General features: G+C 39.8%; 1 protein-coding gene across 5 annotated transcripts in view; it reads right to left on the reverse strand.

Annotated features, from left to right (window-relative positions):
- Positions 1 to 23,964, reverse strand: part of dnajc13 (dnaJ homolog subfamily C member 13) — a 140,433-nt gene that overhangs the window by 28,590 nt on the left and 87,879 nt on the right. For all 5 annotated transcript variants that reach the window (XM_078539530.1, XM_078539533.1, XM_078539531.1 and 2 more), the window contains 15 exons: positions 23,082 to 23,160; positions 21,430 to 21,565; positions 19,270 to 19,451; positions 18,821 to 18,895; positions 18,607 to 18,726; positions 17,725 to 17,904; positions 17,375 to 17,542; positions 16,308 to 16,421; positions 14,877 to 14,993; positions 10,471 to 10,648; positions 9,556 to 9,647; positions 7,456 to 7,555; positions 5,091 to 5,165; positions 4,071 to 4,183; positions 2,832 to 3,001 (listed from right to left, as the gene is read on the reverse strand). In XM_078539530.1, the coding sequence (XP_078395656.1) occupies positions 2,832 to 3,001; positions 4,071 to 4,183; positions 5,091 to 5,165; positions 7,456 to 7,555; positions 9,556 to 9,647; positions 10,471 to 10,648; positions 14,877 to 14,993; positions 16,308 to 16,421; positions 17,375 to 17,542; positions 17,725 to 17,904; positions 18,607 to 18,726; positions 18,821 to 18,895; positions 19,270 to 19,451; positions 21,430 to 21,565; positions 23,082 to 23,160 (1,899 nt within the window). The remainder of the gene's footprint in view (positions 1 to 2,831; positions 3,002 to 4,070; positions 4,184 to 5,090; positions 5,166 to 7,455; positions 7,556 to 9,555; positions 9,648 to 10,470; positions 10,649 to 14,876; positions 14,994 to 16,307; positions 16,422 to 17,374; positions 17,543 to 17,724; positions 17,905 to 18,606; positions 18,727 to 18,820; positions 18,896 to 19,269; positions 19,452 to 21,429; positions 21,566 to 23,081; positions 23,161 to 23,964) is intronic.

Consider the following 23,964-nt stretch of genomic DNA (forward strand, 5'->3'; position numbering starts at 1 on the left):
TTGCATTTTGTTGAATAAACCATTCAAAAGCTGGGGGTGAATCTTGCACCTAGCTAGGAGACATGAAGCCATAGATTTATGTTACTAATAAAACTGGTACTATGAAAGGGGTTTTGTTAGAAGAGGTGGAGTTCAAAAGGCCTGGTGATACAATGAAAATTTGCATTCAAAGGGAAGGCTAGGTATGTACAGAAAAGAGTTTTGTGTGTGTAGATCAGAGGCATGCAGCCTGTAAGCCTACAACTGTGTGAAGGAACCAAATTGACAGCAACCTCATTTTGAATTCGTAAGATAAAATGTGCTTTGCCTGGTGTCTGTTTAAGTCTATGGGTTAATGTTGCCTTGGTGAGGATTTACCTAGGAGTGATTAATTTGGGGATTTGTTTAAAAGTTATTATAGCAATTTGTAGACACGTGTCTGTGTTTAATTCCTTGTTAAATTAATAAATGTTTAATTTAATTTATATAAAAACCTCTGGAGGCTTGGTGGTTTCATTCCTGAATTCAGTGCTGCATCTCAAAACACACCAATTGAAAATATAGGTTATGACAGTTGTTAAAAGTTCCCCTCTGGGATTTTAAATAACTTGCAATATAGGCCATTTGCTTTCCTAATTGCTTGCTGTACCTGTATACTAACATTTTGTGCTCTTTGTATGAATACACCCAAGTCTCTCTGAACATCAACATTTAAAAGTTCCACACCTTTTGAAAAATATTCTGCTCCTCTATTCTTACAACCAAAATGAATAACTTCAGTTCCCCACATTATACACCATCTGCCACCTTGTTGCCCACTCACTTAACCTGGCTCTCTTTGCAGCCTCTTTGTGTCCTCCTCACAGCTTGTATTCCCACCTAGCTTTGTATTGTCAGCAAACTTAGATTGTCTAAGTTATTAACATGAATTGTAAATAACTGAGGCCCCAGCAGTAATTCTTGCAGCACTTCACTATTCACAGCTTGCCAACTTGAAAGTACCCCATTTATCCCTACTTTCCACTTCCTGTCTGCTAACCAATTCTCTATCCATATTAAAATGTAGTGGTCAGGTAGGAAAAAAAAATCAAAAAGGCTAATGGAATGTTAGGCTTTATATCAAGATGATCAGATTAAAGGGAAGGAACCTTTGTTACATCTGTACAAAAGCCCAAGTTAAACCACATCTGGAGTGCCATATACACAGTTATGAGGAACCACACCTTAGGAGTGAGGTCACCAGAATGTTAGTAGGGGTCTACGGGCTAAATTATGAGGAAATTACGTAAACGAGGCTTATATTCCCTGGACTATATAAGGTTAAATTGTGATTTAGTTGAGATTTTTAGGATTTTGAAAGGAAATGAAAAAGGTAAATGAAGACAAACATTTGCCACTGATGGGAAGTCCGGGACAAGGGGACAAAACCTCAAAATTAGAGAGTCGGGTCAGTCAGGAGAGAAGTTAAACACTTCCTTCATATTAACAATGGTAGGAATGTTGAACACTCTCCTACAAAAAGCATTAGATGCTAACTCAATTAATAATTTTAAATTAGGTATTAAGGGATATGGAGCCAAGGCGGGTAAAGAGAATTAGGACATAGATTGTCCATGATCTCATTGAATAATGGAATGGTTTCAAGGGGCTGAATGGCCTACTACTGCACCTATGTTCATTGCCTTTTCCTATTTAAAGAATTCTACCATTAAGATACATGCTTTTTATATAATTTCAGAGTATGTATTGTGCCAAAATGGTTCCAAAGTCTGTATTTTTTTTTAAGATTGTCTCCAACAGAAATAGAAATCAGGTCCAGATTTCTGGGGGAGGGGTTTGTTAATTGGATTTCCTGGCTGCGACGACAAACTTCTGAGAAATGAGCCCCTAGTAGGTTGCCAGGGAAACAGAAGCTTGGGAAGCTTCTGGGAAGAGTAAACAAGACAAAGATCGGATTTCAGCTGGTGGTCAGAACAAGACAGCGGCTGCGATGCAGTGTGTGAGCGCCAGCTGAAAAGACTGATACCTAAAAAGCTGTGTGCAGTCCAAGCATGCTGACGAGCTGGGTGTTTTTTTTTTCAAAGCAGAGCAAGCCATACTGTGTACCGGGATCTTATTGAGTGGTCAGATGAACGTGACCCTGGAAAAGTTCGGCAATCAGGATTGTCGTGAAATGAGCAGAGGTGGTTCAGCAATAGTGTACATTTTTGGTGACAATCATATCCGTGGAATGTGGATGGAGTAAAGCAATTTTTGGAGGCGATTTGATGATCGGATTCTACGTGAAGAAGAATGGTTGAACTCTACCAGAGGAAGGTAGAGCTGTGAAAGACTTTGGGACTGCATATGGTGCCACATATGCGCTAAGAGGGTTATCTGAGAAATCCGTGAGATTTACCTTTGTTGTGTCAGCTATTTAAAACATAATTTATAGTTTCGACTGAATATAATTCGCCTGTTAATTCACATTGAATTTACGTTGATTTTTAGTTTGATTGTTACAGTAAAGGTTTTAAAAAGTCAAATCTTGTTCACTGTTTTCTTCCACTGGGGTAGTTTGGTTCTCACACGTTACTGATCTCCAAAGGGATCGTTACAGTATCCACACTAAACCCATTAACATTTTCCTAGCTTGAGTGGCATTCTTGTCAATATATGCCAAATTGTAGAAAATAACAGCTCTGAATACAAAATACACTGCATGTTACAAGAAATATTCTGCTAGAGCCTCAAGTTATTAAGTGTGTGCTATGTCTCTGCACACGAAATTAAAAACTTCCATTAAATATTAATAGGGACAGACAAGATCATTCTATAAATTCAGAAATCAATGGTAACAATAGCTTACGCACTCGAGCATCATTTGTCGGATGGTTGTAGACACCTTCTCCCTGGAGTTGTCATTCCATATTAGCTCAGGGTTTTCATGAGTCCCCTCGAATATGTGCACAGATGCTTCAGGATTGTCCCTCATGGCATCCATGAAGACACTCGGTAGAAATTTGGTCAATGTGATTCTCACCTAAATTGGGAGTGGTATAGTTACTGAAACAGTTGAAGAGCGCTTCATATCATCAGCATTAAAATAATAACCACCGAAAACAGACAAGAGCTTCACAGGCTACCCAATTCTCAACAGCTTTCTGTGAAGCAGCTTTTCCTCCCTGGCAGATATTTAGAAAAAGAGGTATGTGCCTTGCTCGTGATAGCAGTCATGAATATACCATAGAAGTAATTTTATTTGCAAAAATCAAGAAACCTGGGTGAAGGCTGCAGGACAGAAAGATTTAAATAGAGGAGACCCCATGTGAATTCCCTCTCTGGAAATTTATTCCAACTCCGTCACTAAATAGACAGAAATGGTGATGTTCTCCTATAAAGGATTAACCAATCTCAGATGGAGAGAACAAACAGTAAGGGTGCAATGGAGAAATGAAACTGGCATCTCCTGAAACTGCTCAATAAAGCTCCAAAATTCTTGTCAAATGAACAAGTGGCCCCTGTCTCCATGTAGTTACTAATCATTGGAAAAGTTCTAGAGCTTTAAGAGGATGTGAAAACAGGTTAGTCTCTTTGGGTAAAATAGAGCAAACTAACAATTGCCCTAATGGTAAGGACAAAAAAATAAAACATTTGGTTGGGCTGATAAAAAGTGAAAACAGTAGCAAAAAGAAGAAACACAAATGAACCTCTCCAAGCAAGACAAAGCCTTCAAAGCTGCATTGGCTCCACTTATACAGACAACAAGCAAAAGTAGTTCAACTTTCTGAAAAGAGATCATTTAACACTAACAGAATGACAACAAAGCCAGAGACACCTCAGCTTATCGTACGAAACATCGAGTTAATCTGCTGTTAATGTAATTGAAAAATATTATTTTCACACCTCAAATATTTATTTAGGTACTTTTGTTGGGCTAATGTTTCCTGTAACAATCCCAATTTGAAAATTTCACATGCTAATAAAAACCATCAGGAAAGTCAAATTAAAATTAACTTGGGATAAACTTCTGTTCTCAACATTGAAGAAATATTTGGTCCAAACGTTTTGCCTATTTACAAAGCCAACTGTGACCTTAAACAATTACACACCTTTGGTCCAATGAGTTTGTCTGTAATCATTTTGGCAAAGAGCTCTGCAGTCTGGGCTCGAACCTGAGGATGAGTTGAATTACAAAACATGTCTAGTAGATATATAAGGGCACCTGCACAGAAGCAGAACAGTAAATAACTTCAAGTTTGCTGTTCAAAAGTAGACAACTATCTCAAATAAAATACGTATGAATGCAAAATGGAAAAATATTGGACTAGCAATTTCAGCATCTTGTTAACCTCTCAACTCAAGAATATTTTCTTAAAGATAGGATTTAATGCGGGATCTTTGTGCTAACGCTTGAAGTATACAATTAAATGCAGAATAAAACTCCCTCTGCCTGAGGTTTAGAAGAGCAGCACCTTCTACATTCACAAGACAATTTACCATTTTCTTCACTGGCAATCCATCCACACTCCTCCAGATATACACACTTAAATAACATTAAATGATAAGTTGCAGAATAGACTGGCGATAAAATGGCATAATGCAACATTTCCCAGACAATAGTCATTACAACTTAGTATCATGTCACCGAATCCTGTGATTTACAATTTGCTAACTATAAACTTAATGCATGAAGAGCCGTTTATGCTGGACAGAAAAGATGTTACTTCATCACCTATTGAAAATAATCTTGTTGAAAACACCCATTTTTATCTCATTTACTCTCCAAACCAAAATGGGCAGGACACTACAGCACTTAAGTTATTTCAAATCTCTTTTCTTTTTACTAATTTGATTGTCATATTTCAGCCATCAACAATTATCATTGCAAAATTATTCACAAACATACATGCTTGCATCGCATTACATACAAGCATTCACACAGTTTGCTGCAGAAAATTGGAGAAGTATATTTCAGAATGATTGCACAATGGAGCGCAGGCAGCCATTGGCTCTGCTTATCTTCAAGTGTAACAACGTACAAGAATGCACATTTATATCCTGGAGTCTAATCTAGCCATCTCCCACACACAGATAGAATAAGTTGAAAAGAAACAAACATATTGCTTTACCTTTCCCCATGGCCTCTTTTATGATCTTTGTATTTGACGTCAAAGCATAAAGGGTTTCAAGGACAAGCTGTCGACCTAAGAAACAGCAATAGTATTGGAAGTTTCCATACAATTTTTTTTTAAAACCATGGATTTGAAAACCTGTACGGTAAAGCACACTTCTTATAAAGTAATTAAAGCCAATCTATATCCATTTGGTCTCCCTGAATGGCAAATATATTATGTGAGGAAATGAAGCCCAACACAATCTATGAGCGGTTTTGTTTACCCTACCCTTTCGCCTTGTTCAATTCTTTTTAAAATGCTGTTCATCTGCAATACTGTCCAATTCCAAAGAGCCCAGATTCAAAATGACTTACCTGCTCCCTTGAGTGTCTCAACCTGTAATTGTTCATTGCTTTTTTTCCAAGTCTATGTTCCACCCACTGTGGTTTTTACAAGATTTTCTCATTATTCTGTACTGTTGTTAGTGTCTTTTCCTCATTCTGTTAGTCCATCTCTCTCAACATCCTAGTTGGTTCTTGTGCGTCCCTCTGCAGGTATTCTGAACTTTTAGGTCTTACTTTCGAGACCAGGGTGGTCATCATGGCAAACATATAATCAGGTTAGAGCTGGGAAAAGGGATTGAGTAGTGATAGGCTACAACAGACTGGGGCAGGAGATTCAGATGGAAGCATGGAGGCAGCTGGGCATGAGAGTATGATCGTGAGCTTAGGATGGAATCGCGAAACAAAGAAAGCAGTTGGGAATCTACTGCATTCAAAGGTGGCCTGGTGAGTTATGTGGCTAGAGTTGGGTTACATTTGGAGAGGACTCAAATGCAGCTGACCCAAAGAGAAGATGGCAGGAAATGGAGAAAGTGAGCAGACAAGAGAAATGAATAAATAGGTTAAACCATAAAAAAGTTTACACAATTGAAATTTGAGTGTTGGTTAAAAGTAAAATTAATGCAAGATTGTTTATTTTTATATTACACAATTCATTTTGGTAGTGTTGAGCAAAGAGGAAGCAGTAGGATTATTTAGAGAAGGATGAGAGAAATGAGAAAAGAAGAGTAAGGTTGGGGAAGAAAGGAGACGATTCTCGAATTTGGGCAAAGACTGAACAACAAAAAGGGACTGTTGCGGTGTGCTTACGGTGGCATCCACTAATAACTGGTAAGATTGGTGACTGGTGGTTGACTTACTGACAGACAAGGTAGACTGCAGCTTCAGAATCCTCCCATGTTCCCTTATGGCTGATACCTGAGGTGATCTTTAGCTTTTTGCCATTTTTCTCTGTAATTTGCCATTCCCCTCCCAACACTCTCATTTTGAAGGCGCACATTTTGGCTGCAGTAAATTTCAAGGGGACAACAAGTAAAATACTGCAGTTGCTAGAAATCTGAAATGAACAGAAAATGCTGAAAACATTCGGCAGCTCAGATAGTACCTGTGGAGAGAGTAATGCTTTTCCCCGTCTCACAAGATTGTGTCAGAACCTCGTTCTGACGAAGGGGCACACAAGAGAAGAAATGTTAATACTATCGTCCTTGTCCACAGTTGTTGTTTGACCTGCAAAGAGTTTTCAGCATTTTCTGCTATTTACAATTCCAAAGGGGCTGGTGACCTACTGATCTGATCAGAAAGTAAGTCTAGACAGGCTAATAGACTAAGCATCAAATCTAAATCTGATTTCACCTCCAATCAACACGTGTGCATTTTCCAGCAGTGGGTGCTGTATAATAAATCTGGAGCAAGAAACTTGGTTGATTTTTCACCTCCCAAGCCCAGGGTACTCCCTCCACATCAAGGGAGATGGTGGCATAACGGTAATGTCACTGGACTAGTAAACCAGTGGCCCTGGCTAATGCTCGGGGGACATTCAAATAGTCAATCTGGAAATGAAAACTAGTCTCAGTAATCGTGACCATGAAACTATCACAGATTGTTGTTAAAAACCCATCGGGTTCACTGACATCCTTCAGGGAAGGAAATCAACCATACTTATCCGGTCTAGCCTACATGTGACTCCAGGCCCATAGCAATGTGGTTGATTCTTAACTGCCCCCTGAAATGGCCTAGCAAGCCACTAGGTTCAAGGGCAATTAGGGATGAGCAACAAATGCCAGCAACATTTAGCAGCACAAAGAATAGATAAATCCAACAAAAATCAGCCAACTCAAAACAGTCTGAACCTGGCTCTTACTTAGTCTAGGTTGCTCCGTTTATAAAGTGCTCTTATCAATCGAGCCATCAAGTGAACTGACTGTTTAAATATTTACTACCGCCAACTAAAACCATTCAACTTCCCTGTTAAAACAAAGGCTCCCAAAATTAATCAAATTTTGAAGTTCATTTTTGACAGTTATTGAAGGGGTACTTACTGGATGGCAACGAATGCAGCAGAACTAGGAGGTTAGAAAGGACCAATGATTCAGCAATGTTATTTACACATTCTTGGTTAGCCGTCACTATGTTCACTACCTGTGGCACAATAGTAAAACATTCAGAAACATTTTTCATGACACCATGCATACATATTCAGAAATGTAAAAAGCATATTTCTGGTCATTGGATGTTTATAAAACTAGTCCTAAAGAAGTTGCAATGTTAAAGATTAATCACCTTTTCTTTTAAAGAATTGGAAATTGGATAATCTTGATTAAATATACAACAAACTCTTCAAATTTAAATGCTTTTGCACCAGACCTTTCAGTTCAAGTTCATTTACAAGTCGCCTGCCCAAATGACACTTGCGTCTTTCTGCATTGATCACATTTATTCTATCTGGAGAGCCAAGATTATCCAAACTGAACACAAATACTTCTAAAATCAAGTCTTCTGGATTTGATCTGCTGCTTAAAAGCATACAAGATATCACTAGATATCACCAACCAAGCAAAAATCACTTTGCAACACTTCGTAAAAACACCAAAGTTTAAAAGCTATTTTTGTTATGACTGAAACTACCACCTCTGATACAGCACACAGAACCTTCAAGCCAGACTAAAGCAATGGCCCAGTGCAAAATGCAGCTCCTATCTTCTTCCATGTCACAGCATTGGCACACTCCAATGACATCTCCAACAAGAGAGAAACTAACCATCTCTTCTTCACATTCAATAGCATTACTATTGCTGAATCCCCCCTCTATCAACAGCCTGGAAATTATCATTGACCAGAAAGTGAACTGGATCAACCATATAAATACTGCTCTTGTAGCTACAGGTCAGAGGCTGGGAATTCTGAGGCAAGTCACTCACTTCCTGACTCCCCAAAGCCTGTCTACCATGTACATGGCACAAGTTAGGAGTGTGATGGAATACTCTCCATTTGCCAACACCACCACTCAAGAAGCTCAAAACCATCCGGAACAAACCAGTCCACTTGACTGGCACCCTATCCACCACTTTAAACATTCACTCCCTCCACCACTGATGTTAAGTGGCAGTAATGTGTACAATCTACAAGATGCACTGCAGCAACTCAGCAAGGCTCCTTTGACAGCACCTTCCAAACCCATGGCCTCTACCATATTGAAGGACAAGGGCAACAGGCATATAGGAACACCACCACCTGCAACTTCGCCTCCAAGCCACACACCGCCCTGACTTGGAACTATATAATCATTCCTTCACTGTCACTGTGTCAAAATCCTGGAACACCCTTACTTAAAGCACTGTGGGTGCACCAGCACCAGATGGATGGCAGCAGTTCAAGGCAGCAGCTTACCACCACCTTAAGGACAATTAAGGATGGGCCATACATGCTAGCCTTAACAGCGATGCCCACATCCCATGAAAGAATAGAAAAAAAAACACTGACTACCACATGAACATTGATAAAAATACTAATGGAAGGAAGGGAAGATGCAATGGCCTCTAATGGCTTAGAGGCAAATGGGCCTTCAATATATAGCGAGGTGAAGGAGGCCTACGGGGAACATCACTGTTTATTTCAGTGCCTTCCTCCAGAGTCAGAGCTTCATTTTCTCTGAAAACCCAGCTCAAAAGGCTCAGTCTATTAACATTGTCACATCCAGTTGGTTACACATTAAAACTTTGAATTCTACAGAAGTATAAATACCAGCCAGGGCTACTTCCTCAGATTACAGAAAATCCTAGTTACTATTAGTATTTAAAAGGGTTAAGTTAAAGGCTCTGTGAAGTGCCATGGGGTGTTTTTGGACATTTAAGGAGCCATATAGATTCAAAGTTTAACCCAACTCTGTTGCAAACAGCTCTGGATGTACCCTCACTATAACTAGATTGATTCAAACCCACAAAGCTGAATTGCTGCCACCAGTGCTACTCCCAGTGGTGGGATACAGATTCTTGTCTGATTCTTGTGACCAGTTTGGTGCAACACTGAAGGTGGCCAGTTGCTTGACTGTTTCATGGTGCAGGCGGTCTGTAGCCTAGGAGGATCAAAAGGAAAATAAAACTTGGAAGCCAACTTATAGCACCAACAAATCCATAACTTACCTCCAAGGCAAGTTGTTGAACCTGACCAGCTCCATGCACTCGCAAGAGAGAAAATATCAGTTTAAAATGCCCAATGCATTCAGTTTCAGCACCTGCAACAAAATTCAAAATGAAGACCAGCAGATGCAAACTGGACCCAGTATAAAAACATGGAACGGATCATGCAATGACTAGGCATAGAACAAGAACTTGATATGGCTGAGTCTAAGAGCTAAAGCATTTTCTCTCTGGTTTGCCTATAACTATTGCTATTCAACCTCTCCGAACAAAATAAATGGCTCCACCAAAATGGAAAACCACCTGGGCAATATTCTCCTGGCAAACAGAGGACATCCCTATCCTACGTTTGCAAGGTGGTTTATTTTAAGACAATCAAGAGCAAGAAAGGTGGGGGGGGGCACAGGAAGCAGATTCCAATATGTACCAAATTGGAAAGTTTTTGGACAATAGGCTGCAAACAATGAGCAGGGCTATTTATATCATGGTAGATAATCAAACATTATCTCTCAAGCAGTCTAAGCTGAAGCTCTCTAACTTGTAATTTCAAAAGAACAATTGGTAGATGGTTTTTCCTGTGGTGTTTACCATCTGAGCAAGACATTGATGTTTGTTCAACATAAGTTTCAGTTTTCAAGTAGGCAATACTTGCTATATAAAGATAAACTTTCATTTCATGAACCATGATACAATTAGGATCTTTGAATGAAATTCCTCCAGCAAAACTGAGCAATGGGTGCAGTAGCCGTTAGCAACTACATATAATCAATGAGCTTGATGCAGTCCAAGTCAGTAATAGCCGAGCAGACAAACGAAGCCTCCATTTAACATCAAAGGACAGCATCCCAAATAATGCAGCACTCCCACAGTGCTGAACTAGAATGTCAGTTTATATTATTGTGCTCAAGTTGCACCAACCTGGATTATTTTTGATGACATTACGTAGCGCCTCTAGAGCCATTTCAGCTGGCCGCAACCTGTCTTCATGCTGATCAGATTCCACTTTCCCAGTCTGTGTCATGGCCATTAGAGTGTGTAGATATTGTGCTTGTGATCCTATGTAGTCAAGCAGGCTGGCTGCAAAAGCCTTTGGAAGCTAAGATAAGAAAATCAAGTTGAAGCTATTGTACTTGTCTTAAAGAAAATATTAATGCAAGTGGTTTTAAATTCCATTGTTTGTTTCTGCAGTGCAATTTCTAACCGTGTTTAAGGGAAGAGAGTTATCAGTTTCATGAACATATCTGAATTTTAAATGCCCCTTTCCTGCAAAATTGTTCTGCTGATGAGCTGATTCTCCAACTCAGCATAGATCCATAGTTGGCATAAGGTGAACACTACAAAAAAGTTTAATTCATATCAGCAGTAACATTCACTAGTTCATAACAGGCACAGGTAAGTTCAAGCATTTGAGGCAGCTCAGAGAAATGTCACAAGGATGATCCAAAATGTAAGGAGAACTGAATGAGGAAAGAATAACCCATTTACAGTCTTGAAAGGGGACCTAAGAGGTGATCTAATAGAAGTATAACAAGAGAGTTAGCAGAATGTTAGCAAATGTGGAAAATTACTTTGAATTAAATTACATGAATAGAAAGAAATACAGGTAGAAGCCAAAGTAAGGTTAAAATAGAACTGTTAACAGCATGTCCTTCACACAATTTGATCAATATATGAAATGGGCGTGTTGTAGAGGTGAAAACTCTAAAATCATTTACGATAAAAAGGAAAGCAGCAATGGGATTGATTTTCTAGATGGACAAAAGACATCACTCATCAATTGTTTTTTAGTTGAGGAATCATGAAACAGTTCCCAAAATGGAAAGCAAGAGCAGCGCTTCTAGCAAAAAAACAGGCTAGGTTAGCCTTGTGAATTCCCAGACAGATGGCATCATTACCAGCAGAGAGCATAGGTCAGCACACTGCACTTCCAGAGAGATCTGGAAGACAAGACACCCATTCCTATTCTGAAACCTGTCTAATTTAATCTTCATCCAATGCTTAGCCATCTGCAAGCAAGTTTCTAATCAGGTGAGTGCTTTGCCTTAGTTTTATATGTAGGTCTGTGCTAGAGCAGAAGGGAGGGCTGTTAGAACTTGGGTAACCCACCTTACAGCCTATGACACAGCCAAATCAGATGTTAAAAATGTTCTTATAAAAGATAGTTAATCTTCAAGTACAACTGCTCCTCAAGCTGCACACCCAAAGGCCAGTCAGAAAACGCCCTCTTCCCCCTCTACCGAAAGCTTGAACAGTACCTGCATTTTTATTCCTAAGCCTGGACACTGTGGCTAATAATGTTGGTGTGCTGGACTTAAGAACATAAGAGGAGTAGACCACATGGCCAATCAAGCCTGCTCCACCATTCAATATCATGGCTGATCTAGGACTTCAACCTCATTTTCCTGCCCACTCCCCATATCCTTCAATTTCCTGAGACACCAAAAATCTATCTATCCCAGCCTTAAATGTATTCAATGATGGAGCATCCACAGCCCCCTGGAGTAGAGAACTCCAAAGATTCATCACCCTTTGAGTAAAGAAATTTCTCCTCATCTCTGTTCTAAATGATCGGCCCCTTAGCCCGAGACTGTGCCCGTGTTTTAAATTCTCTGAACAATGGAAACAATCTCTCAGCATCCATTCTATCAAGCACCTTCAGAATTTTCTAGGTTTCAATTAGATCACCTCTCTTCTTCTGAATTTCAGAGAATAAGCCCACTTTACTCAGCCTCTCATTATAGTACAACCCCCTCATCCCTGGGACCAATTTTATGAGCCTTTGCGGTACCGCTTCCAAAGAAAGTAAATCCTTTCTTAAATGAGAAGACCAAAACTCCAGATGCAGTCCCACCAAAGCCCTGAACAACTGTAGTAAGACTTCTTTACTCTTGTTCTCCAATCCCCTTGCAATAAAGACCAACAAGCCATTTGCCTTCCTAATTGTTTGCTGCATCTGCATGCTAACTTTGTGCATTCCTCGTACCAGCACTTAAAAGTTTCACATTTCTAAAAAAATATTCTGCTTTTTTATTCTTAACAACCAAAGTGAAAGACTTCACATTTCCCTACATTATACCCCATATGCCATGTTATTGCCCAGTCACCTAACCTGTCTATATCTCTTCGCAGCCTCTTTGTGTCCTCCCCGCAGCTTACTTTTTCACATAGTTTGGTATCATCAACAAACTTAGATACATTACTCTGTCTCTTCATCCAAGTCATTAATGTAGATTGTAAATAGCTGAGGCCCAGCACTGGTCCTTGCAGCACTCCACTATTCATTGCCGGCCAACTTGAAAATCCCCATTTATGCCCACTGTGTTTTCTATCAGTTAATTAATTCTCTATCCATGCTAATATATTATCCTCAACTCGATGAGCCCTTTCTTTGCCTATTAACCTTTTGTGTGGCACCTTATCAAATGCCTTTTGGAAATCCAGGTATACTATATCTACTGGTTCCCCTTTATCTACCTTACTAGTTACATCCTCAAAAAGCTCTAAAATTGTCAACTAGGATTTATCTTTAGTAAAATCATGCTGGCTTGTTCTAATCATACTATGCTTTTCTAATTGCATTGTTAGGAGATTGCTCCCAGGTCCCAGTGCTCCACCCTCTAACTTAGTGGATCCAAGTGCTGCTGATTCTCCTCACACACCAAAACAAAAAGGAGAGGGGTTCAAAACTAGAGTGCAGGCACAGAATGAAGGCAGAGAGACAGCATGAGCGGAGAAAGCAAAGCGAGAGCAAAAGAAAGCAAGAGGTAGAGCAGAGAGTGTCGAAAGAGCTAAATTGGAGGACTCCCAGGCAATGCAAAATATATTGGTAGTCAAAACATGGTCACGCAGATAGGTACTGAAGTGGGAGACCACTCAACCAATGTGGCTCATCCCATCATAGAAACCTGTAGTTCCTCCCTCAGTTTCTAACTGCTTCTTAAAATGAATCCAGAATTTTTGTCCTCATTCCTCAAACTAGAGACCATTTTACGTATTGATAAGTGAAGTGCTTCCTGACATCGCTCTTGAATTTTCCTTTTACCAGCGTGTGCCTTGTTCTGCAGCCATGGTTTAATTTGAAATTGCTCAGAATTGTTAAAAAAAAATTGCCATGACAATCTCGCCCACTTTATTTGCCTCATTTCAATGTTGAAGAGTTCACTTTCAATTGAAGTGGATTGCAGAAGACCCTAACTAACCCACTGGACAGTGCAATTTTCCTCCTGCCATTCCCCAGGAAAGCTTTGCATATTAAAATTTCCCTCATTACTGGTGAGGCGCAGCTCCATAAAAGTTAAAATATCAGGTTCATAGCACAGCAGAGAATGATGCTGAACATGGAAGAAAATAGGAAGAAATAAGGGGCAGAGAATATTTGCAAAAAAGGTTAGTGGGTACATAAAAACGGAACACTAAAATCTTATAATCAGAGAGCATACGGATAGGCAATGGAAAGGCGAGGCCGATTTAAGGTCCAAAAACAAAAAATCTGTGGAGGCAGAGATACTAAATGCGCACTTTGCACATGTCTTTCCAAAACAGGATGGGTGCTGCCAACGTTAAAGTAAAAGGGGGAGGGGAAAGAGAAATTTGATGGGATAAAGACAGATATAGAAGATGTACCAAAATGGTTGACTGTGCTCAAAGTAGAAAAGTCATCAGGCCAGGTGTGAAACAAGATAGGTTACTAGGGGAAGTAAGCAACCCTTGGCAGGTATTGTCTATTTTTTGGAATATAGAACAGAAATAACTTTTGCAGGGTTTTTATAAATAATCCCACCCACATTTTTCTATTAGCCTGTTATTTGCGCATCTCCAACTCTGCCTCAGCTCAGTTGCTGTTTAAATCCTTATCCATGCCTTTGGTACCTCGAGGCTCAACTTTTTTATTGCTCTCCTGATCAGCCTCCCAACTTGCAGCCTTTGTGAATTTGAACTGATCCAAAACTTCGCTGCTCTCTTCCACTTATCCATCAAGCTTGTGATCACTGACTTACTCTGGATCCCATGGCAACATTTGAGTTTTAAAAATTCTCATTTGTTTTTAAATCCCTCCAAAGATGCTGTATGTTAACCATTACATCTGCCTGATTGCTCCTGTTGAGTTGACCAATGGGAATTTAGAACATTACTAATGGTAATAGCCAATATACGTCAACGTTTTGTGCGGTCTTAATTTCCCTCTAAAAGGACAATTGGCATTCCATATTGCATTATATTGTAAGTGATGCAGGATGTTTTGTTATTTGTGCATGAGAGCTTTGAGGCCCAAGTAAAGTGGCCACTACATTTCTACAGAATGAACTGTCTTTTTGTAATCTTACCTCTAATGGGAACGTTGGTTGTTCATTGTAGACTCTGACAAAAACTTCACCAACAATGAGCTCTTTAGCGTGTTCACTGAAAACAAACTCAGCGCCATAATTTTTATCACAATCCCCCTTGAAAAATGATAAAATATTGACAATTACTTGAAGTGCTAACTAATGCAATTAGATTATTACCATTAAGAGGTAAACAAAGCTCAGTAAAGGTAGGATTTTGCATTATTCAAACTAGTTTTGAATTTAACTAAGATTTGGCAAACCCATTGGTAAAACAATAAAACTGATCAAGGATCTTCCAAATATCAACAATATCAGATATTCCCAAACATGCCATCTGCTAGTTTAAATACACCATGTTACATGTGCAATTTACAAAACAACAAGCACACCTTGAAAGTTGTTTTTTTTTAAAGTAAATCCGGCACTTCATTTAATACGTGGACCCGGGCAGCTTAATTGCAGCAGAGGGGCTGTTCCAATAGATGATGATTTTGGAATTTAATAAAATTGCAACAAAATCACAGACCTTCAATGTTCAATTTCTTTATCCCAGCATTAAATTTGGTATTGGAATCACAAAAAAAAGATGCCTTTCCAGAGTTTATAGGTATGTTCATTTTATAAAAACGAAAGTGTTCTTTCAAATAGGTGCAATTTTTAAATACCAACTATACCCCACCACCACCTGTCTCAATTCAATATAAGGACACTGAAGTCATTGTTTTCGATCCCCACCACATACTCCATTCCCTAGCCACTGACTCCATCCCTCTCCACTGTGCAAGGCTGAAGCAGGCCATTTGCAACCTTGGCTTCCTCTTTGACGGTGCTAAACTTCCGACCCACATATCCTCTCCATCACCAAGACCACCAACTGCCATTGACCACAATATCATCCATCTCCAACTCTGCCTCAGCTTGTCTGCTGTTAAATCCTTATCCATGCCTTTGGTACCTTGAGATTCAACTTTTTTTAATGCTCTCGTGGTCAGCCTCCCACCTTGCAGCCTTGGTAAACTTGACCCAAAACTTCGCTGCTCTCTTCCATTTACCATCAAGTGTGCAATCACTGTCTTACACTGGATCCCATGGCAATACTTGGTTTTAAAAATTCTCATTTGTTTTCAAATCCCTCCAGGGCCTCATGCTTCCCATCTCTTGGTTGGTTATACACAAAAGATGTTGTATATTAACCATTATATCTGCCCGATTGCTCCTGCTGAGTTGACCGATGGGAATTTAGTAGCACTACTACTAATCGTGGTCAATATACGTCAATGTTTTGTGCAGTCTTAATTTCCCACTGAAAGGACAAATGGAATTGTATTATATTTTAAGCGATGCAGGATGTTTTCCTATGTTAAATGTACTATATAAATACAAGCAGTTATTATCTGCACCACTGCTTAATAGGACTAAAAGGCTTACCCTTTTTATCATACTTTCCTGCTGCCCTTCAAGGAACTCCAGCAGCTCAGCTCGAGTTCCATTAGTCCAGATCAAATATGGATTCTCAGTGTTACTGTTGAGCATCTTGAGAATCTGAAACAAAGATTGTTCTTATACATAACAGGAATATAATCCGACATTTCAATCCACGTACAACTGAAGTTTCTAATACACCAAGGATTGACTCAAGAATTTGCCATTAATGGAGTAGTATTTCTTTCACAAATGTATCTTCCATCACTGCAGGTTATCCAGGGCCTACATTACTGCTTTTACTCATTTGTTTAAAAGCCACTGTACAAAGTATCAAGAAACACCAGCACATGGAAAATCAAAAACACAAACTGAAGCAATCAAAATTTCTTCAAAATTTAATTTCACTTATCCATAATCGCCAGGATTGCACATCTTATGACTTGGTACCCTTTAGCTTACATCAGAAGCAGAGAAGCTAAATACAAGAAATCTGCACTTCAAACTTGCAGACTACTTTCCTGAAAATAATTACCAGCCAGGGGATCAGTTGGGAAGAAATGTTGTCTCCACAAATAAGCAAGTTGAGAAATAAAACTCAGGGACTCTTCCTCCAACTGACAGCAGTTAGCAGCTAACAAAGTCAAGCTCACTTAAGCAAGCCACTTGATGGCTCTACAGTTGATAAACGTGCAACATAGTTCATATAAAACATGGGGAGGACACTGGTCAGTGGTTGGGGAATTGTATCATAGAATGATACAACACAGAAGGAGGCCATTCAAACCACTGTGCATGTGCTGGCTCTGACAAAGAGGTATCCAATTAATCCCATTCCCCTGCTCTTTTCCCTCAGCCCTGAAAATTTTTCCCCTCAAGCATTTATCCAATTCCCTTTCAAAAGTTACCATTGGACTTATCACCACCCTTTCCTGGAGCGTATTCCAGATCAAGATGCTGTGTAAAAATGCCTTGCTCCTTTAGGGATATTGGAGTGATTGCCATAGTTCCAGAGAAATTTGTACAATTGAACACACGGAGTAAAGTACAATAAAGGAGATAAATAACATTACCTCTGCTGGGCTATCTTGAGAAAGCCTTCTTGAGACAAAAGGTGATAACAAAGCTGCCAAACTTTTCCTTATTGTAGGGTTTTCAGGTGTTGCCTTTTCACTTGGCAAATAGCCACCTAACCGACTCAGCGCAGTTACACAGAGCTTCGCAAGACTATTAGAAACTTCCTGTTTAAAAGAAACCAGAACATAGCAGCTGATTTCACAAACAGATATTTACATGTCTACTTTTTAGGGCATAAAGCCCCTGAGCAAACATTGAGCTAGAACGCAATTAATCGAAACTCTCAAAAACAAATTACTTTAGACATTAAAGTCTGACGGCAGCGTAAATCAATTCTAGTTAATACCTGCTGGTTGGTTTCTTCACACTTTTGAATTCCACTTTCTTCGAGTGTGTAGTCATAGCTGAAGAGGTAGACTAGAAGGTGCCACAGAATACCAGCTTGAAACAAGTGTGTTTGTAACCAGTAATCCACCGCAAAGGAACCAACACATTCAACTGCCAGCATGGCAGTCCGTGGTAGGCTCTGTGCAAAGACGTAGATTTAGAACGCAAGCTTAAAAACTGCAATTTCACTACAGTTCGAGTATCCCTTATCCGTAAATCCAAAAACTGAACACATCCAAAAATCACACTTTTTTTGAACTTCATCAGCCTTTAGCATGGGAAGTCCCTGACCTGAGCCAACATGAACCATTCCGACCTCACCCGGCCTTTAGCATGGGAAGTCTATTTGTTTGTCTGCAAAATTTACTTTGCAATTTTTGTCTGCACTGTTTACCTTGAAAACTCTCTCCTACAAGCAAATCGCAGATGGCGGCACAGGTGGGAACTTACTACAGGTACCTATATTTATTATTCAGTGGTACATCTTACTTTTCTAGCCGTCTTATTTACTTTAGGCTATAGCTAGCCTAGGCCTTGGCCATTGTAATGTAAGTAGACCTATAGGCAGTATCTGAAAACCAAAATTATCTGAGTTCCAAAACGCAATTGACCTCGAGAGTTTTGGATAAAAAGATACTCGACCTGTGGGTGCATTCGAAACAATCAGATTGAGAATATTCATAGCACTGTATGCATTATTGTATTTTAGCAACAAATTCTGCTCATTTTTTATTAGTGGAAAACACAAATTTAAAGAAAGTTAATGTATCATTCTTAAAAAATCTGCAATGATCTGACAGTTCCTTTTATAGTCAGTCATGTTCACTGCAAAAATACCTACTTTGCCATAATACAGCAACCTGCAGAGGTCTCTTATGATATTAGGCATTTCTGTTATTTTTTCCCTACATTCTTCAAACTGAGCTGCGACGCTGTAACATTTACAGATATGGCCACACACCTAAAGCAAAGAGAGAGAGATGGCAGATTAATTAATTCAACTACATCAGCTTAGTGGAGAATTTCAAGACACACTCCAATTTTAATAAGTTTACCTCCACAGCCATGTCACCCTTTTTGCTAGAGTTTGTTAACACCGCCACACAACGTGCAAAGCCATCTTGTAGCACCTGGAAAGTGAATGACAACCATTTATTGAATTACTGGAAGTTTACTTGCAGTGCAAAATTGGAAGCTGACGAAGCCTAAAGCAGCCATTTCAGTCACCACACAGCACGTTAAAATGACTATACCTGGACCTTGGTGGAAACGTATGCCGCAAAGTCCCAATTACATTAGGTGACATGAATATTACTATGTAAATAGATTTAATGAAACATTTCCAGCATATAATTACGAACTAAATCTTCTCCACTGACAACGTCGATTCAAATTCAAAATTTATGTGTACGCAAGACAACGAGAGCATTTTTTTAAAAAAGAGTGGCTATTTTCAAATTTTTTTTCCTAAACACATCATTCACAGTTGTTGTGTATAAATTACCTCTATTCCATTCTCTCTACGAAGCTCCTCAGCATTTAATGCTGAGCAATTGACAGTATGAAAAGCCAATTCAGTGGAAGCTGGCAACAAGGACACCTTGCTAAACAGTTGATCATCTGAAGTTTCCATGGTAATGGTCTTGATTAACATCGGGTATCCTGCATATTTATAGGGTTCTAGATCTACAAGAAGAATAATATTTTTTTTAGGAGACAACTAAACCAGAACTTCAAAAAACTCTGCATTTGAGAGAGATTGATAAAATTGTTAAGAATTATATTTACTCTCTGCAAAGTTTTGGCAACCTGAAATGCATAAATGCCAACCTGCAAAATTCAGAAAAGCCAACAGCCCCTCAAATACTGACAACACAAAAATGATACAGTTGAAAAACTGCTCTAAAGGCCTTTGAGCTGATTACTGCCTCAAGGTGACTGAACTAGTCAAAGGATCATTACACTGGACAGCAGGAGTATTAGTGTTTTGGGGCCACTGCTCAATGCAGGTTGGTTTTTCAGGAAAGCTGAAATCCAATGGCCTCAATGAGCAACAAAATATTTATAACGAAAGCACAATGTCACAACAAACCACAAGTATAACCAATATTGCATTAGCTGTGTGTGGAGGGTGAAGAGCAGAGGGCAACTAGAAGATGCCAAGTATGGTGGAGTAAGAAAACAAAGTTGGCATGTGAACACTGATGATGCACAATTGCTTTTTCTGGTGGAGTTGGGGTACCTGCGGACTTGCCTCCATAGGAAATTTTGATATTTGACCCTTATTGGCACTTGCTCCAGCATTTTGAAGCACGCTAATACTCAGTAATGAAAATAAGATGGAGATACAGCCCAGTGGCACAGAGATATTCAGCGCATAATCCAATTCAGGAGCAAGAAAATCTGCCTCTCATCTTTCCTTGCATGCCTCTCTTCCATATGCAAAAACTCAAGAAAACTGTAGCAAAAGTACACCTGAAATGAGTCTGATATAAAATCAGCTCCAGCAGCTCAAAGGAAAAGCTATTCAAGGGATCGTTAAGTTACACATCAATTAAAAACCAGAGAACAACAGGTCCCAGTAGCAACTTGATACAGAATGATGGAACAGGGAAGGTGGTTAGTTGATCCAAGGTGTCAATGCTTTGAAAATACTATTCAATTAGTCCCTCTCCCTTGTCATTTCCCCACAGCCCTGCAAAAGTTTTCCCTTCAAGTATTCGTCCAATTTCCTTTTGCAAGTTGTTACTGAATCTGCCTCCACCACCCTTCAGGCAGTGCATTCCAATTATAACTCACTGCATAAGAAAAAGCCTCATTTTGCCTCTAATTTGTTGATTTCATTGCATCTGTGTCCTCTGATAACTGATCCTTCTACCATTGGAAATAGTTTTTCCTTCCTCTATCAAAAGTCATGATTTTGAAGCCCTCAATGAAATCTGCCATTAACCTACTCTGCCCAAGAACAACCCCAATTTCTCTAATCTCTCCATATAGCTGAAGTTCTACAATGTCTCCTTCAGCCCTCTCCATTACTTCAAGGAATTCAATTAACTTAAACACGATTTGCCTTTTTAACAAATCCCTGCTGATTCATTAACCCATATTTTCCAAGTGAATTAATTCCATCTTGGATTGTCTTTAAAACCTTCACCGCCAGCATAGGGCTGACTAGCCTCTAAATTGCCAGGTTTATCCTTCTCTGTTTTGATCAGAGATGTAACATTTGCAATCCTCCAGTTCTGACACCACTCCCGTATTCAAGGGTGATTAGGTGGTGGCCAGAGCCTCTGCTACATACACCCATTCTTCCCTCGGTGACCTCCGATTCACCCTATTCAGAATGGGTGAATTTTCTACTTTAGGCACTGCCAACCTTTGAACCACTTCCACTTCATCCGTTTTTCTCCTTATCTATTTCTTTATTGCCTTCTCCACATGATTCAAATTAGTTATTGAATGCAATTCTAAAGCGATCTTTGATCTTTGAGTAGAATGAGTACCATCTGAAATTAACACTCAGAAATATTTCCAATGTAGCAAAACATCTCACTTTTCCACAACCACTTTATCCAATTCAGGGTCACAGGGAGTCGGGGCTAATACTCACGTTTGTCAAATTAAAACAAAATGTGTCAGTATCCCCCATGGGAGCTTATCTTACCCTCTTTGTATCTGTTGAAGAGGATACTCTGTGATTTCAGGATGAGAATAATGTTCTCTGGGTCAGGTCCATCCACCACTCTGATTGACTTTGTACACAAATATTCATAAGCTTTATTCACCTTTTCAAAGATATCCTTGAAAGAACAAAGGAACAATGCAAAAGATATTAAATATTACAGAGGCAAAGAAAAGCTCAAACTCTACAACTAAGCTTGGAGCAGCCAAGGCCCCAAGCTCGGGAATTCCCTCTCAAAGAAGGGGACAGAGGTGGAAAGATTAAGACGTTACTTAAAACCAATTGCTTTGGAACATAGGACTTAGGAGCAAGAATAGGCACTTCTAGTCTGCTCCACCATTCAATAAGACCATGGCTGACCTGGTTGTGGTCTCAACTCCACTTTCCTGTCTGCCCCCCCCATAACCCTTGATTCCCTTGTCTATCAAAAATCCACCTAACTCAGCCTTGAACAAATTCAATGACCCAGCTTCCACTGCTTTCTGAGGAAGAGAATTTCACATACTAACGGCCCTCAGAAAAAAAAAAACTTATCTCCATCTTAAAAGGGAGACCTCTTATTCTTAAACTGTGTGCCCTAGATTTAGTCTCCCAACTAATGGAAACATCCCCCCGGTATCCACCCTACCAAATCCCCTCAGGATCTTACATGTTTCAATAAGATCACTTCTCATTCTTCTTAACTCCAATAGTACAGGCCCAACCTGTTCAATCTTTCTTCACAAGAAAAGCCCTTCATCCCAGAAATGAGTTGAGCGAAGCTTCTCTGAACTAAAATAATTATATCTTTTTCAAATAGGGAGAGCAAAACTGTACACAGTACTCCAGATGTGGACTCACCAAGGCCTTGTACACAGTTGCAGTAAAACTTCCCTACTTTTATATTCCGTTCCCCTTACAATAAATGCCAACATTCCATTTGCCTTCCTAATCGCTCTACCTGCATACTAATATTTTGACATTCATGTACCAGGACACCCAGATCCCTCTGTACCACCGAATTCTGCAATCTCTCTCCATTTAAATACTATATGCTTTCCTATTCTTTCTGTCAAAGTAAACAAGTTCACATTTACCCACGTCATACTCCATCTGCCAAGTTTTTGCCCACTCACTTAAGCTGTCTATAGCCCTTTGCAGACTCTCTACCTCCTCTTGACAACTTACTTTCCTACCTATCTTAGTGTCATCAGCAAATTTAGCTACCATACATTCGGTCCCTTTGACCAAGCTCTTGGTCTCCTGCCCTAACATCTCATGTGACTCAGTGTCAAATTTTGTTTAATAACACTCCCAGGAAGGGTCTTGGGGCATTTGACAATGTTACAGGTGCAATATCAGTACATATTGTTGCTGTGGTAGTAGTTTACCCCTATTGAATGTCCTTTTACGAATAAAAAAAACAAGTAACTGCTATTGAAATTAGAGTGCAGGACCACCAGCGATCAAATCTAGACTATGCACTACTCGCAGTCAGCATGTTAAAAACTCACCTACCAACTCGAGAGTTTTATTATATTTTCAATATTTCATGCAACAAAGTAAAGCAGAGCTGCTGTTGTAACATTCTTTCAAGGTCAACAGTGCCCAAACGTCTTTCTATTGTTCACAATTATCGAGTTCACAGAACTTACCCTGCCTTCAGGATTCTTATCAGGATGATATTTCTGTGCAAGTCTGAAGTAGGCTTTCCTGATCTTGCTCTCATCGTGCCTATCAAGAAAATTAATGGCACAACAGATTACTCATGGGCTAAATATTCATTCAGAAAATCATCAAACACCTCTAAAAACTTTAAAATAGTTCCCTTTGGTCGCCCGCCATGTCTCCAAGCCGAGGTGCTGAAAAGTTCACTCACGCATCTCCAAGCCAAGGTGCTGAAAAGTTCACATAGCTCAGAAATGGTGCCAAAGGATATCCCAAACGTGTAACTTTACCCAAAGGTGTACCCCTTAGGGCGGAATTGTCCCAGAATTGCACTAAGTGCGGTAGCGGGCATGAAAAACGATGTTTTACCCACTGGCCACAACAACGGGTTTTCACAACATATCATCTCCTTCCCACCTCAAATTATGCAGTCATGGGAAACACGCCATCTTGCTGGCAGGCGGCCTCCAATTTGCCTGCCACGCCATTACCTTGCCACTTCCTCACTCCGGGCACCATCTTTAAACTGCAGCCATGTGCCAAGTTCTCAATGTTTGCAGCCCAGGGCTGCTCCAGTGAAGACATAGCCCCAAAAGCCAAGAAGGGTGCAGGCCCCCGATTCATTGACGCATCCCCGGAATTTGGACCCCGTGGAGGCCCACTGCGATGTCCTCTGCACCCCCCACTCTGACCACAGAAGGCTCATCAGTCTCTCAACTCTGGCTTGGGAGGCGGTGGCAACGGTAGTCAGTGCCAACGCTGTACACAAGAACACACAAGGTCAGCCATCCAGTGCAGGAAAAGGATTAATGATCTCATCCATGACACAAGGGTAAGTCAACAATCTCATCACACTCAACTCACTCATAA

The sequence above is a fragment of the Cetorhinus maximus genome, chromosome 3 (genome assembly GCF_964194155.1).
Source record: "Cetorhinus maximus chromosome 3, sCetMax3.hap1.1, whole genome shotgun sequence".
NCBI classification, from domain to species: domain Eukaryota; kingdom Metazoa; phylum Chordata; class Chondrichthyes; order Lamniformes; family Cetorhinidae; genus Cetorhinus; species Cetorhinus maximus.